Below are 16,062 nucleotides of genomic sequence, written 5' to 3' on the forward strand. Positions count from 1 at the left end.
CATCTCCACAATTACATCTGCCCATTCCACCAGATCCAGCATATACAGTATGTAACAGGTTGTCATCTAAGGAATTACATGTGTTGGGCACTAGGCACTGGGCCTTTCTGCTGTGGCATCGCTTTGTGAAATCCACCCCCCCCCCATGAGGCTGGCTCCATCACTGCTGACCTTCCAAAAGTCCCTCAAGACCTCATTGTGCCATCAGACTTGAGTACCCCAAGGTCCTAGTGAACCAGTGAAGTGGCCCCTTTATTATTAACATCCTTTTGCCCACTATATATTTTATCTTTGCTTTTATATTTTCAATTTTTTAATCAAAATAATTATTTTTAAGTATTTATTAACCACTCTAGTGATTGTTATATGCCCAAGTCACTTGTTTTGTGAAATGACCAGCTACATAAATTTGACAAATAAACTCACAAGGCAAATGAAGAGATTCTGTGTAAGAAAAGACCAAGAACTGTAATGTCATGAAAACATGATCTTATGAGACCCCACAGCTTGATTTAACAAAGATGCCACCACTTTATGTAAGCTAAAATCACTCTCGCTACAATTCTTAGCCCATGTGCATTCAGTAGGGAATTTATGAGTTGACAGTCAGTGGGTCACCCTTGCATACATATTGAACAGTCACAAAAAAATTAAGGTATCAAGACTTAGGAGAAATTTACACAGCAGTCTTAGCTACTCTTCTCCCATGCTCTCACAAACCAGTTTGAGGATTCTCACTTTGAACAGAAATAAGAACAACCAAAGACCATTTGCTCTTTCAAATTTTTAATATGTTAAAAAAAATAGAAGCCAGTTCTGATTTGTTATTTCTTTGAGGATAGTTTCATTCTTTTCTTCTGAAAGAAAAATATCACACATCAAGAGAGTCAAACAGACTGCAAAAAGGCGTAGGGGAGGGGCAGAAGATAAAGGTTGTTGTTACCACTGCCACCAACTACATTGAAGGAAGACATGAAACAAAACCACAAGTTAGCAAGTGACAAACAACTATGGCTTCTGTAGAACTTCCCTGAACAGAACATGCTGGAATCTCTCAGCATATAGAATGGCAGCTCACCAACTTCCACTCAGGCACCATTTGTGGGACCTTTTCTGCTCCCCAGAGCAAAAGTCTTGCAGATACTCAAGCAGAATTCCCTATTCAAACCCCACAACATGAAGCAAAGGAAAACATGTTTGGGGCAACAATTCAAGTTGTAAACAAATCGGGGGAAAATGTCTAGCCCATAGCGATTTGTTTGAAGAAGGAGATTCTACTGTAAAATCCCATTTTTCCTGGGTTTGGTGGAGATCATACTGTAGGAGTGTGCTAGATACGGCAAGCAAAAAACCATGGAAACAGGATCCCAAGTGGATGCATAACCCATCTCCACCTGCCCATCGTATCAACCTGTAATACTACATTGCCAAGCACATAAAAAAGCTTTAAAAGTGCACAAAACTGGTGGTCAGCCCAAGCTGCTGTGATACACACACTGTCCACCCGGTACCTCTCTAGCAGTAAATGGCTAAAGCAAGACTGGAATTTAGTCGCCAAAAGAAACCTCTCTGAACACCAGAAGTACACGAGCAAGTTATCGGGGGGGGGGGGGGGAATCAGAAACAAGACAAGAAGGGGGAATATTTTTTTTTGCCAAGCTATTGAACATGAGGGAAATAATAATAATGCTATTTATGGCAAGGAATTATCCTTTTAGAAATCCAAGCCATGTCCAGTGTCAAAATTAAACTTAGATTAACTGCCCATTCTCAGATCGGGGGGTGGGGGGGCAGAGGGGGCTGAATCTGCCTCCAAATTCCTTGCCCAGCTTGGTTCTCAGCGAGTGCCGCTTCCTGATGGCCAGGGGTTGAGCCGGCACTGTGGGCAGCGGCCTGATTGAACAAGAACATCACAGGCCTCAGAGCGTTCTCCAGCAGGCCACCCTGCAGGCCAACCTGAACAAAGTTGGTAGGCCTCCAGATCGCAGATCAGTTCCACCACCTCATCAACCGTGGTCAGGCGGGCAGGGTGACTGGCGTAAAGTTCGTGTTCCTGAGGCACCAGCAGATCTTTCACTACCACGTGGAAGAAAAGGCCTGGGCGGATGTGAATGACTGCGGCAGACATGGTGGAATGTTTCGAGTGCTGGACAAGACGCAGGTCTGGGCTGCCAAGGGGAGGCAACACCTCCCAATGAGCAGGGAGAGGGATCTCATTCAGCTCAGCTAAAAACTCTCGCAAGACGCTGTCCAACTGAGAGAGGGGCCGCACACCGCCCAGGCTGTAGACCTCCATAATCTAGAGAAAGAAAGAGCAAAAAAAAAGCCCAGTTGTAAGTATCCTTTTGGTACAGGTAGTCCTCGACTTAAGACCACAACCCAGCCCCAAAATTTCGGCTGCTAAGCGAGGCATTTGTTAAGTGAGTTTTGCCCCATTCTGCAACCTTTCTGCCGCGGTTGTTAAGGGCATCGCTGTGGTTGCTAAGTTAGTAACGCGGTTGTTAAGTGAACCTGGCTTCCCCGCTGACTTTCCTTGTCAAGAGGTCACAAAAGGCGACTACATGAACCCGGGACACTGCAACCAACGTAAATACGAGTCAGTTGCCAAGCATGCGAATTTTGATCATGTGACCATGGGGATGCTGTGATGGTTGTAAGTGTGAAAAACGGTCATAAGTCACCTTTTTCAGTGCTGTTGTAACTTTGGACAGTCACTAGTGAACTGTTGTAAGTCAAGGCCAGTAGTAATCAAATAACTTTAGATAAGCTGCCATTTCCCCCAGTTTGGCTTAAATAGGGCACAGGGGCCCCTATTTCAAAGCCACGCCTTGTCACGATTAAGGCAATGACTCAAGGTCTCAACTCACGTAGCAGTTCAGTCTCAGAGATGGGTAAGCCACAAGTAATCTTGGGTCTGGAGTGAACTGATTTAAGAATCTGTCCAGGAAAAATCACATTGTACATATTTTGAATACAATAACGTTTGCAGTAAAGAACCAATTTTGCATTCTGAGGATTCATCCAGTCTCCGTTGGGCTTCTGGCAGGAAATGTCTCTCGGCAAAAAATGAAGGCCAACGACAATTCTATCTTGATGAAGCGAGTCAAAGCATGGGTAACCTCCACGTTCAATTCGCCATAGAAGACCCCTTGTTTGAGAGCTGCCCCAAAACTGCCATCTGTAATCAAGACAGAGCCTTGGTGGAGCAGTGGGCTAATGCCTCCTTAAGTAACACCAGCTGCCTGCAATTAGTGCAGGTTCGAGTCCCACCAGGCTCAAGGTTGACTCAGCCTTCCATCCTTCCGAGGTAGGTAAAATGAGGACCCAGATTGTTGGGGGCAATAAGCTGACTTTGTAATAATGCCGCTTGGGGGGAGGGGCGAAAGCCCTAATAAGCAGGCATATACATAGAATGAAGGCTATTGCTAAGCACATTGATTTGTGCTTTAAATTGTAAGCTGCCCTGAGTCTTCGGAGAAGGGTGGGATATAAATGGGATTTTTTTTAAAAAAAGTACAGGCAGTCCCTTGGTTAACAACAGTAACTGGGACCAGCAACTCCATTACTAAGTGGCACAGTTATAAAGCGTGATATTCCGTGATTGGCTCAACTTAGAATGACAGGTGTGGCAATTCCAGGTATCATCATTAGATAAAATTCTGGGTGATCGCAGCATCCCTTGGTCACACAATCAAAGTTCTGAGACCTCCATCTTGTTTCCCTATTTACTCTGCTTGTTGGAAGCCAGTAGTGAAGGCTGCATAATGGCCATGTTCACTCAAATGGTGAACTTCAAATGGCAAAACTAATGCGGATAAGATTCAGTTGATTTGACTGAGGAGTACAAGAGCTCACAGAAGAAGCTAATATTTTGAGAACTTACCTGTGAAAAATTCATCATCAAATAAAAATTGATGGGCTTTTTTTTAAACTAAAGGAAACAGCACGTACAAGTAATCTTCGACTTACAACCACAAGTGGGGCCAAAATTTCCATCGGTAAGTTGGTGTGGTCATAAAGTGAATCTGGCTTCCCCAATTGACTGCTGCCAAAAGCCCTCTGGGGAGGTCACAAATTGTGGTCCCGGGACCCATGAGATGCGGCAACCACTGCAAATAAAAGCCAGTTGCAAAGTGTCTGGATTGCAATCACAGGATTATCGGGTGGGTGGGCGGGTGGTATGATGGTTATGACTTCAAGGACAATTCACAAGTCACTTTTCCCACCTGTAATTTAAATCCTTCTCTAGCTTGGACACAGGTGTAGAAAACAGGGAATTATTTTCAATCACAAATGACTTTTGTATTTAAAGAAGAATTAGCCCCCAAAAATGAGAGAACAGATGATGTATCTTGAGAGAACCTCTATCTGTGATTTGTCTGAGGAAAAAATGCTCCCCAAAAAGGTTTTAGCATATTTTATCGCTATAAGTGTTTCTTCACATTGAGAAACTAATTGCTATGTTTGATCAATCCATGGCAGTTAGAAAAATATATGGGTGAATTAAACGATATCCACTGCATTGTTTGACAGAAATACCCAAGACTTCCTCTATAGAAGTAGAAACTTTGGGCTTACACTAGCCAGCCTTGAGATGAGCTAGATGACAGATTAAGGCTGTGCGTAAGCAGGAATCAAACAAAAAACCTAGACAAGAAAACCATTATTATCTCATTCAAATGTAGCCAGATTATAATTCTAAAGGTAAAGGTAAAGGTAAAGGTTCCCCCGCACATGCGTGCTAGTCGTTTCCAACTCTAGGGGCCGGTGCTCATCTCTGTTTCAAAGCCGAAGAGCCAGCGCTTGTCCGAGGACGTCTCTGTGGTCATGTGGCCGGCATGACTAGACGCCAAAGGCGCACGGAACGCTGTTACCTTCCCACTGTAGTGGTCCCTATTTTTCTACTTGCATTTTTACGTGCTTTCGAACTGCTAGGTTGGCAGAAGCTGGGACGAGTAACAGGCGCTCACTCTGTTACGCGGCACTCGGGATTCGACCCGCCAAACTGCCGACCTTCTGATCGACAAGCTCAGCGTCCTAACCCACTGAGCCACCGCGTCCCCTAGTTATAATTCTAGTTACACTCAAAAGAGTTCATAGAGGACAGTATTTTAGAAATATAACTGCATATTCACTGAATCAACTTTTCCATGAACATTTTGAGCACAGCGATCTGATTCTAGTGGTGTGTTTGCCAAACTCAACAAGAAAGAAGAGAATTTTGTTAACATTTAATCATGCTTGGTAGTTATGCAGCAACACCACTACTACTGTTAAAAGTTGAAAACAGTGTCATTTGCCGTTCAAATTCTTCTAATATGGGGTTCAGGAAAAGGAAATACTGTCTATGTTCTAGATCAGAGGTCCCCAACCTTTTGGGTACCAGGGACCGGTTATGTGGAGAGAGGTTTTTCCGCGGACCGAAGGGGGCTTGGCTTTGTGTGCTGCCTGCATCCTGCTGATGGGATTTTCCTTGTTTGTGCGGACCAGTTACTGGCATGCCGCAGCCCAGTACTGGCCCATGGACCAGAGGTTGGGGACCCTTGTTCTATATAGCACTAAACTGGCTTTTAAATATCAAATGCATTTCATAGATGTTAGCTGAGCACATACATACAAGAAGCTGGAGAAAAATGAAACCATCAGGACAGCCAAGCACAGAAAAACACGCCAAAGCAGCAGCCAAATGGGAGGAAGCTAGGAGACTGAAAGCAGATTTCCCAAGAGCAGAGCAAGGAAAGACAACAAAGTTTACACTTACAAGCAACTTCAAAGGATTTGAACAACATTTGCTGCTCATAAAAGCGTCATCAAAAACAAGCAAGAGAAAGAACTGTCTGACCGATAAGGTGTGAAGAACAGAAGGTGAGAATAAACAGAAGAGCTGTATACCAGCAACAAAGACGCCCGACTTCCTGAGGATGAGGAGGAAAGGAAAGCAGAAACAGCACCAGCCGTCCTTCGGGGAAGACGTTGTGTAGGCAATGAGCCAACTGCCCTCCAAAAAACAAGGGTCGAGGGGTTGAAACCATTGCTGCAGAATTTCTTAGGCCTGTTATCACCCACAACCACCATAGCCTTGTACTGGAAAATTTGGGGGGGGGGGAAAGAATTACAAATAACCCCAGGATTGGAAATGAGCAGTGTTTATTCCACTAACAAAAAAGAGCAACTCCAGGGATCGCTCCAATTAATTGTACAACTGTTCCTCATCCCTTGTGCTAGCAGGTTTCTCCTTAAAATTGTATAGTTTGTTTTGAAACTCCCCCCCCACAAAACAAAAAAAAATAAACCGCACCAGAAAATTCCCTAAGTGAGAAGAAATCCCGTGGAAAATATCTCTGTCTCTCCGTTTTCATTTACACTGCTCACTGCCGACCACCGGTAACGCTTATTGCTGGACGGACCTTATCTCCGTTAATAAGGTACGTGGTTTCATTGCTCAGCTAAGGCAGAGGTACAATGTGACCTCAAGAAACCACGGAAAGGCAATAAACTCAAAACTCTGGGATCACTCAAAGCACTGAGACCGTAGACAGACAGAGGCTGATCACAGAAAGCGAACCAGATCAAAAGGCATGAGAATTTCACACCTATCCCCAAACTTCTTACATCCAAGAAGGACAGCGACAAGAACCGTATGCTCCAGAGGAAAATCTCTACTGATAAGGAAGAATTAGCAAGATGGTTCTTGTCGCTGTCCTCCTTGGATTTTAAGAGGTTTGGGGATAGGTGTGAAATTCTCGTGCCTTTTGATCTGGTTCGCTTTCGTCAGTCAGTCAGTCAGTCAGTCCGTCAGTAGTCAGTCAGTCTCTCTCTCTCTCTCTCTCTCTCTCTCTCTCTCTCTCTGTGTGTGTGTGTGTGTGTGTGTGTGTGTGTGTGTGTGTGTGTGTCTACGGTCATAAAATCATACATCACACTCACATTTCCTTCACAAACCTAACACAAAGGGCCTCAAATCCCACAAAAATCTCACTAAAGTACCAGTCAGTAGCCAGCTACCCCAAAAACAAACTCTGTTATTGTTTTTGGAATAAGAAGAGAGACTGCTTTGCCAGCAGTTCGTCTTGCATCTTGATCGCCGGTACTCTTTTCCCAGCTCGGAAGAAAAGAGACACGGGGAAATTCTCTCAACAAGATTATACAGTGGTGTCTGGTGCCATCCATCAAAAAATGAATTATTAGATATTTAAGCTGGCTTCAGAAGGGATCATGGCACTAGTGACTCTATTACAAATTATTCTGGATCGTGGAAAAATCTCAAGAATGTCTATATTTGCTTTATTTACTACAAGAAAGCCTTCCATTATGTCAATAATGATGTGCTTTGGAGAGCCCTAGAGTAGGGATCCCCCAACCACCAGTCTATGGACTGGCACCGGTTTGTGGCATGCCAGAAACTGGGCTATGCAAACAAGCAAAGCCCCATCTGCGGGATGCAGGCTGAGTCGCAAAACCACGCTCCCTCCGGTCCACAGAAAACCCTGTCTCCATGGAACCGGTTCTTGGTTGGGTTGGGGCCCACTGTCCTAGAAGACCCGAGGGTACCAACAGATCTGGTCAAATTGATGCAGTCCCTTCAACACAGATCAGGAAACTATTGTGTAAACATCACAGAGAAACACTGATTGGTTCAAGACAGAGAAAGGAGTGTGGCAAGGTTGCATTCCTTCACTTTTCTTATTCACCCTGTATGCTGAAGTGATTATAAGGAAGCTGGAATTCGAAGAATTAAAAATTGGGGTAAAGATTGGAGGAAGGAATATCAACAATCTTTGGATATGCTGACAACACAACTCTCCTTTCAGAAACCAAAGAGGGCTTGAAAGAAGATCCAAAGGATTAAAGAAGAGAGCAAGAAATTTGGCCTCTTCCTGAACATCAAAAAGACTAAGCTAATGACCACTGTGAGGAATGAACATGTCAAAATAACATCTGACAATGAAAAGATTGAAAATACGCAAGTACACTTCTCTAGGATCACAGATTGATCAAAGCAGAGAGCGCAGTCCAGAAATAAAGAGTTAAATTGCACTGGGTCACACAATAATGATGAGCATGAATCGTCTGGCAACTAAATGCCAGGTTTCCCACAGATACTTACAACTGTGAAAGTTCGATAAAAAAAAAACTACTTGTTTGAACTGTAGTGCTGGAGAAGGCTCCTCACATTCCTTGGACAGCTAAAGTGACAAACGATCAAGTACTGTGGAGAATATAAAACCAGGCATATTGCTGGAAGGCAAAATCATCAAATTCCACCTTACTTATTTCAGCCATGTCATGCAATCAAACTGATTTGCTCGGAATGGTCAGTGATAAAAGGAAATAAGAACAGTTGCTAGGTACAATCAAAGCCGACACCAGCCAGAGCATAAAGCAACTGAAAGAAGCTGTACAAAACTGGAAAACTGGAGACAGCTGGTTCAGAGAATAGCTGAGAACTGGTGTTGTGATTCAGGGTCAGCCTGTGGGTTCGGCAGTTGGGTCGGACGACTCAGAGGAGGGGGGTGTTGAAGAGCTTGCTGAGGGGGTTGGAGAGCTTGCTGATGAGAGCCCTCAGCCAGGCCCCTCCCACCTGGTCACGACGGAGACCCAGCTGTGTGAGCCTGACAGCGTGGATGAAGATGACCCACAGCTGGCCCTGTTCAAGGACGCCCGACGCAGGAGGCAGTCAATCAGGAGTAAACAGAGGAAGGCAATGGGGCACCTCGGAAGGAGGCAGAGAGAAGCCACGCCCTGAACTGTATAAAAGGGGAATGCGTGGGAGGGCTGGTTTGCTGAAGGCAACCGCTTGAATAGTTCCTGTTTCATAGCTCCTGTTTCATGGTTCGTGTCTTGTTTTGCTCTGTTTTATGTTAATAAATTTGGCAGGCTTAATTCCAGCCTCTTGCCGTTTGTAAAGGGGTTGTCCCTGCCTTTTCTGCAGGGCCGGTAGCAGGCTGGTACAGAACAACTGGATATGATTGAATGGACAGCATCATTGCTTAAGAAAGATGGTTGGCAAGCTGGAACAATAATTTGTATCTTTTCTCTTATCAGGTATTTATTTTTTATGGTTGGTCAAGGACCATAATAAATTTTCCAAAACAAAGTTTCCATGCTATTATCCCACAGTCCGCCTCTCCCCAACTCTCTTATTGTTGAAAAAAACCTACAGTCCAAAACTTCTCCTTCACTTCACCGATCTCAGTATCTGTTGTTGCATATCCATCACCTTCTGCTGGCCATACGTATTGTGATTCTCATCCCCAGGATCAGGAACAAACTTGCCCAGGATCAACAACCAAACCCCCCCACCCCAAAAAAACCCCATGACCCTCTAAAAGAGTTATTATCACAGTACCTAAAATTATCCCATTACTTACCACTGGAGGCTGGATTTGCTGCATTGGTCCCACTTCATTGTCTTCTGAATCATCAAGAACTACCACTTCTGTGCTTGGTGTTCCCGACAGTTTCTTAAATTGGGGGAATCCTGCTGATACCTGCAGCAATAAAAATAGGCTCAAGGTTTGATTTGTAAAAGTCAACAAATAGGCCTTTCTCAGACTTCTCAGTGCCCAAACCCTACTTCAGACAACAAATCTGACATCAGAAGGGAACTGTACATACAGAGACACATACAAATGATATTTCAAAGGAAGCTGAAGCACAGATTATACAGACAAATAGATGGGATTACAGGGCAACCTACAAGAGACCTCCTTGAAACATCTCTTAAATGCATAGGCCCAGAAATATTTCTTGTATATGATTGGGAATCCATGAAACTAAAGCCATAATAACATAAATAACTGTTGTGACTCAGGGCCAGCCTGTGGGTCCGACAGCCGGCTCCGACGTATCGGAGGACTCAGATGAGGGGGAGGAGGGAGACGAACCGGCTGATGATGGTTTGGAGGCTTTGCAGAGTCCTCAGCCGGGGACCTCTTCTCAGCTGCGTGAGCCCGAGAGTGCGGAGGATGATGACCCACAGCTGGCCCTGTTCAAGGACGCCCGACGCAGGAGGCAGTCGAGCAGGAACAAACAAAGAAAGGCTATGGGACTCCTCGGGAGGAGGCACAGGGAGACCACGCCCTGAGCTCTCTATAAAAGGAGTGTTTGGGGAGGGGCTGGTTGCTGAAAGCAACTTTTCCGCTTGAGAAGACAAGCTCTAGTGTTTTTGTTAACTGCGTAATTAAATCTTGGCAGAAGCCTTTTAGCCTTGGACGCTCTCCAGTCTCTTCTTTCTGATAAGGGGTTTGTTAGAAGAGGGCTGGTTCAGAACAGTTTGCTTTCAGCCTCCCACCCCTTACAACTACGATGGAGCAGCTTCTTGCCGAGAATGCTCAGCTCACCCAGCAACTCACTTTGCTGGCAGCTCAAGTGGGGCAACTACAAGCCCAGGTACATGCTGCACCCCCACCCAGGAGGAAATGTCAGATAGCTATGCCGGATAAATTTGCTGGCAATCCAGAACTGTTCTGAACCAGCCCTCTTCTAACAAACCCCTTATCAGAAAGAAGAGACTGGAGAGCGTCCAAGGCTAAAAGGCTTCTGCCAAGATTTAATTACGCAGTTAACAAAAACACTAGAGCTTGTCTTCTCAAGCGGAAAAGTTGCTTTCAGCAACCAGCCCCTCCCCAAACACTCCTTTTATAGAGAGCTCAGGGCGTGGTCTCCCTGTGCCTCCTCCCGAGGAGTCCCATAGCCTTTCTTTGTTTGTTCCTGCTCGACTGCCTCCTGCGTCGGGCGTCCTTGAACAGGGCCAGCTGTGGGTCATCATCCTCCGCACTCTCGGGCTCACGCAGCTGAGAAGAGGTCCCCGGCTGAGGACTCTGCAAAGCCTCCAAACCATCATCAGCCGGTTCGTCTCCCTCCTCCCCCTCATCTGAGTCCTCCGATACGTCGGAGCCGGCTGTCGGACCCACAGGCTGGCCCTGAGTCACAACAATAACATAAACATAAACTGCTAAGCTTGTAAGCCGCCCTGAGTCTTCGGAGAAGGGCGGGATATAAATGGAATTAAAATAAATTAAATAAATAAATAAATAAATAATCCCCTGGTGGATTGGATCCTTTATCCATCTAGTCCAGTACTCTGTTCTCACAGTGACCAACCAACTGCGCACACACGCGCATGCACACACACACACACATCCCACTTGTCTCCCAGGAGATCATCCTTCAAAGCCAGTCACACTGCCATCAAGTCTAAGAGTCACTGATCTCTAAGAATTGGTCCAAGTGTTTTTTGAAACCAGCCAAACCTGGGTGGAATAATACAAAAGCAAAGGATTGGTAAAGCCCGTTCTCCGCCCCCCGTCTATAGTGCACCAAGGACAGCCAGCAAGCACCAAACAGAATGAATTAGCAATCTAGGCTGTCCGGACTGCACCGTGTCTACTAGCATGTGTAGATTTCCCCGATATCGTATGCCACACGCTAAATAAATGAATAAAAATTTCAGCAAGCAACCAACCAGGACACTAAGGTGATTTGGCAAGGAAAGACACCTTAAACTAGAGCTTACCAGAGAGTCACTGGATGCCTGACAATTCCCACCTGGTTCTGTGTATTCTTGCTTGTTTTGGGGAGAGGTGGCAATAAGGAGATTGACTGCAGGCAGTTTGGTGTCTGGATCCTATGAGATACATTATACCAAAATATTAGAGCCTAATAAATGGAGGTTTTAAACCTAAAGTTTCAAGCTACATACAAGGTGCAGTTTTTTTTTAAAAAAGACGTAAGTGCACTCTCCACCACAAGCAGTATGTCACTGCTGCTCTTTCTCAAGTCTAATCGTGCCATGTTAGCATGTTCGTTCAATAATTTGTTACTCGGGGGGGGGGAACCTTGCTCAAGAAACAAACCCCCCTGTGTGAGATCACTCTCTGCTTGACTTTTGAAAACTAGGTGATGCACACAATAATTAAAAAAAAAGATAAAACATACTTCAAATAGGCTGAGTGGGAGTGAATGTCAACAAAGACCTTGCAGTTTCAAAGAAAGAAATACATGTGTGGCCAATGTACACTTTTTCTTTCTGTATATTACCAAAAAAAAGATACTTGAAAAATGCAAGTTTGTTTGCAATTTGAAAACAGTATTGGCACAGCCAACCAATTTAGGATGGGACCAAATGTATGGCTTCTAACAAGTCCATCCTCAATTTTAAAGGAAGAAAATCAGTAAATATTAAGGTAGAAAGCATTTATTTGCAATGCAGTATTTTCAAGAAAAAAATCAACACCAAACAAGCTAAGCAAAAGCAGCTTATGTAAACGATATGAACAAAAAGGCCAGGTCCAAATCCCCGTCTTACCCAAAATATACACTGTTAAAAGATGAAAAGTTAGTCCATCCAGAAATGCCTATGTTGTTTAAGTCAAACAACAAAATTTCAGGACGCTTCTAAAATCTACAAAGCATTAAACTTTCAGGATGTTGCCACCCAACTGCTCTCTCTCTCTCTTTCTCTCTCACGTGTGTGCGCGCGCACACACACACACACACACTTACTTTAACAAACCAGTGATTTTTTATTTAAATCTATTTCAGTTTGTTTAATCTCTATTACTTTTCTTTTATCTTTGACATTTCAGCTGCCAAAACGGGAGAAGCAGTTTAGGGGAGGAACAGTCACACATGACTTAAACGGTACCAGCTTTCACCCACCGTTCCTATGACCCAGGTGGATTTAATGGGGTGGTGGCGTATATCTTGCTCTTGCTGGATGTATGGCGGCAGAATGGAACACTCCTTTGAGGGTTCGTGGGAGGCGGAGGGTATGGTTTCCTTCTTCGGCTTCATCGGTGGTGGCTGTGGATGCAGATGTGGCTGCTCCTGCTTAGGCATCTGTAAGCTCAGGGATTTGGGCACTTCAGTCCACTCACTGGTCAAGGAAGATTCCTTCAGTGCCACAGGAGAGGAAAGGAAAGAGATATAAGCAACCTTATACTGGCTCAGCCTATTTGTCTATCTAATTCAGAATTACACGGGACAATTACTGGAATAACTCTACCACAGTAGTAATGGGGAACTTTTACTACCCTGACATCCGCTGGGAAACAAATTCTGCAACAAATTCCCAAGGATAAGACAAGAAGCAATGGTGGAAGTTTGTCAAGAGAGAGAGACCCGACCTGAAAATAAGAAGGAATTTCTTGACAGTGAAAACGACTAAGCAGTGGAACAGCTTTATTTTATTTTATTTTATTTTTTTCAAACTTCTTAACCGCCTATCACCCTCATTAAAGGGTTCTTGCCTTCTGGAGTTGTGGGTGCTCTGTTCCTGGAGGTTTTTAAGAGAAAAAAAACTGGACAACAATTTGTCCAAGATGGTATGAGGATTCCTACCTTAGGCAGGGGGGTTGACTAGAACGGAGGCCCCCCCCCAACCTTTTGGGCACTAGGGACCGGTTCCGTGGAGAACGGTTTTTCCGTGGACTGGAGAGTACATAGTTTTGTGTGCTGCCTGTATCCTACAGATGGGGCTTTGCTTGTTTGTGTGGACCGGTTGCTGGCATGCTGCAACCCGGTACCGGACCATGGACCAGAAGTTGGGGACCCCTGGACTAGAAGACCTCCAAAGATCCCTGGTTCAGCCCTGTGATTCTATGAAGTGAAGAGTGATTCCAGGTTAGGAAGAAATCATCCCAGTTAAGGGTTGTAAATACAAAAGGCTGAACCTGGAACTGTTCCGCAAGCAAATGTATACTGCCCCTCCCTGGACTTTTTTTTTAAACAGGTGATCCTCACTTACCAATGGTAATTGGAATTGTGTACTCCTTTGCTAAGCAATGTGGTCACTAAGGGACAGGGTGTCACATGACCATGCCAGTTTATGACAGTAGTTCTGGCAGTCCCAGTTGCTGAGAATAGATAAATTCCACAGTCACAACATTCCCATGGTGGCCATTTACAACCTCCTGCTGGCTTCCCCATCGACTTTGCTTGTTAGAAGTAGGCAATGAAGGCTGCAGATGGGATCACATGGCAGCAGGGCACCGCAATGTCATAACTGAGAGCTGGTTGCCAAACACCTGAATCCTGATCCCATAATGATGGCATCCCTGTGATTGCCTTTTCCTCCATGTACAAAACCAAAATTTAGTGCTGGGTGGCAGCATTAGCAGCAAGCTGCTTCAGCCATCGAAATTTTAAGCCTAGAAAATCTCAAGACGCCAAAAGCTTGTCACTGAATGGGAAGAGGGGGAAAGGATGGACAAACATCTCTTTTTATTATTATTTTACCTCTATAGAGCACATATCAGCAAGCTTTTGGAGTGCTGTTTTCATGTGATGTCCCAGGCATCCCTCTCATCTTATTTCTAAAAATCGTCTGAAATCTAACAAGCTTTTGATTAATTCATAAAAGTGTGGTGAAATCTTTCAACATTCCAACCGTTAAAAGAAAAAATGCCAAATGAGGAACATGATAAATTGATGCAAACAATGTTTTATTACTCAGATTCCTGTTGCAAATATTAAGCGGAAAGTATAGAAACTGTAGCCACCTGAACACTTTTGTTGTCAGTTCAAACTAGAACCGTCTTTTTTCTTTCCCAACCTCCAACTTGCATGGTACCTGCATAGTCCAAGTCAGTTTAATTATTATTATTTTTTTGCACCAAAGGATTGTGTTACAAACCTTAGTACAAGTATTTTAATTAATTCCAAGTGGCTTTCATGCAATTGAGTTTCTTGATGTCTTAAAAAGTCAGAAAATATTATCAGTTCAAACTAAGGGAAGCAGTTAAGGCTTATTTACTGATGAGAAACGCATCTACGCTGTTATTTATTTATTTATATTTAACCAGCCTCCAATCTCACGGAAAAGTGACACTAAATCGTGCACAATAAAAAGAATAAAACCACAATATTAAAACAACTACAATTAAAAGACAACAACAACAGTAACAAAACAGCCAAGAAAAATGATGTCAAAAACAATAAAGCCATCTCATTAGATCGCCATTCCCTTGAGATCCCCAAGCCAAATTTTCAACCTAATTTTTAAATTAACCAATCTCCATCTGTATATAGCAGATATTGTAACACATATTCCCACCCACCCTTCGGGCAGAACAGAAAAGGAATGAAAAGTGAAATGGGTGGATGGATGGATGAATGGGAAGGAGGAAGCATCTCCATTTATTGTTACAGAAAGAATAAAATTCGGCAAGCAAGTAGGCATCCAAAGCATCAAGATTAATCTTCAAAGATATCCAGGCTTTTCACCTCTCTGTGCTTATTTTTACTTCTGCCCATTTCCCTTGTTTTCAACAGCCTCTTTTATTTTATTTTATTTTTTAAGAATGACTGAGAACCCAGTGCAGTATTTCAATTCCATGCAATTTTAACACAATTACCGTATTTTCCGGCGTATAAGACGACCCGGCGTATAAGACGACCCCCTACTTTTAAGAAGTTTTTCAAGGTTTTTGGTCTTATACGCCGGAAAATACTTACATGCCCTGCCCTCCCTGTCCGTCATAATCCAAAATTCTGTTTGGATCAATCAAACACAACTCAGTGATGCCAGACTGGATTTGCAAACAGATCCAAAACTGTCACATTCAGAATCACCATGGTATCATGTTCTCCTAGAGTCCTCCATTGAATTCAACAGACTGTAGTAATGAAGGAGAGGTTTGAATGAAAAATACGCTAGACAGTTTTAACTGGAGTGTTAAATCACCACTCTAACACTCACGCGCCCCCCCCTTTCAAAGGATTGTTTTTATGGTCCTGTCTTTCGATGTTCTTATCCCATCTCTTTCCATCTGCAATTTTCGGACAGCTTTTTGTTTAAATAAAAACGTATCCCAAGAGTTATCGATAGTCTTTACAAAAAACTAAGGCCCCTCGAGTTCAGAAGTCTGCTCCCCCCACCAAAAAAAAAAAAATCCCAGGAGGAAAAAAACATTTTCTACCCGTCAAATAAAAATATAATGGCTCTCTCCTCTTCCCTTCCCCCGTTTCACATACCATTAAGCAGAGCCGAAAACCCCGTGCCCCTCCTGTTTAAAAAGTTTTGATCTTTGCAAATGACCTTAGCAAAACTTCTGCGCAGCA

The 16,062-nt window shown here is 43.9% G+C and overlaps 1 protein-coding gene across 6 annotated transcripts in view; it reads right to left on the bottom strand.

The window, feature by feature from the left end:
- Positions 1-769: 769 nt before the first annotated feature.
- The window catches only part of LOC310634273 (methyl-CpG-binding domain protein 1-like), an 86,292-nt gene continuing 70,999 nt past the window's right edge, over positions 770-16,062 (bottom strand). For 5 of the 6 annotated variants that reach the window (XM_083352487.1, XM_083352483.1, XM_083352486.1 and 2 more), the window contains 4 exons: positions 12,661-12,894; positions 11,516-11,626; positions 9,369-9,488; positions 770-2,299 (listed from right to left, as the gene is read on the bottom strand). In XM_083352487.1, coding sequence (XP_083208613.1) covers positions 1,838-2,299; positions 9,369-9,488; positions 11,516-11,626; positions 12,661-12,894 — 927 coding nt within the window. In that variant the 3' untranslated portion in view covers positions 770-1,837. Of the gene's footprint in view, positions 2,300-3,969; positions 4,110-9,368; positions 9,489-11,515; positions 11,627-12,660; positions 12,895-16,062 lie in introns of all 6 variants that reach the window. The other variant, XM_083352488.1, reaches the window with a different exon arrangement.

The sequence above is a fragment of the Vipera ursinii genome (assembly GCF_947247035.1).
Source record: "Vipera ursinii genome assembly, chromosome: 2".
Lineage (NCBI taxonomy): Eukaryota > Metazoa > Chordata > Lepidosauria > Squamata > Viperidae > Vipera > Vipera ursinii.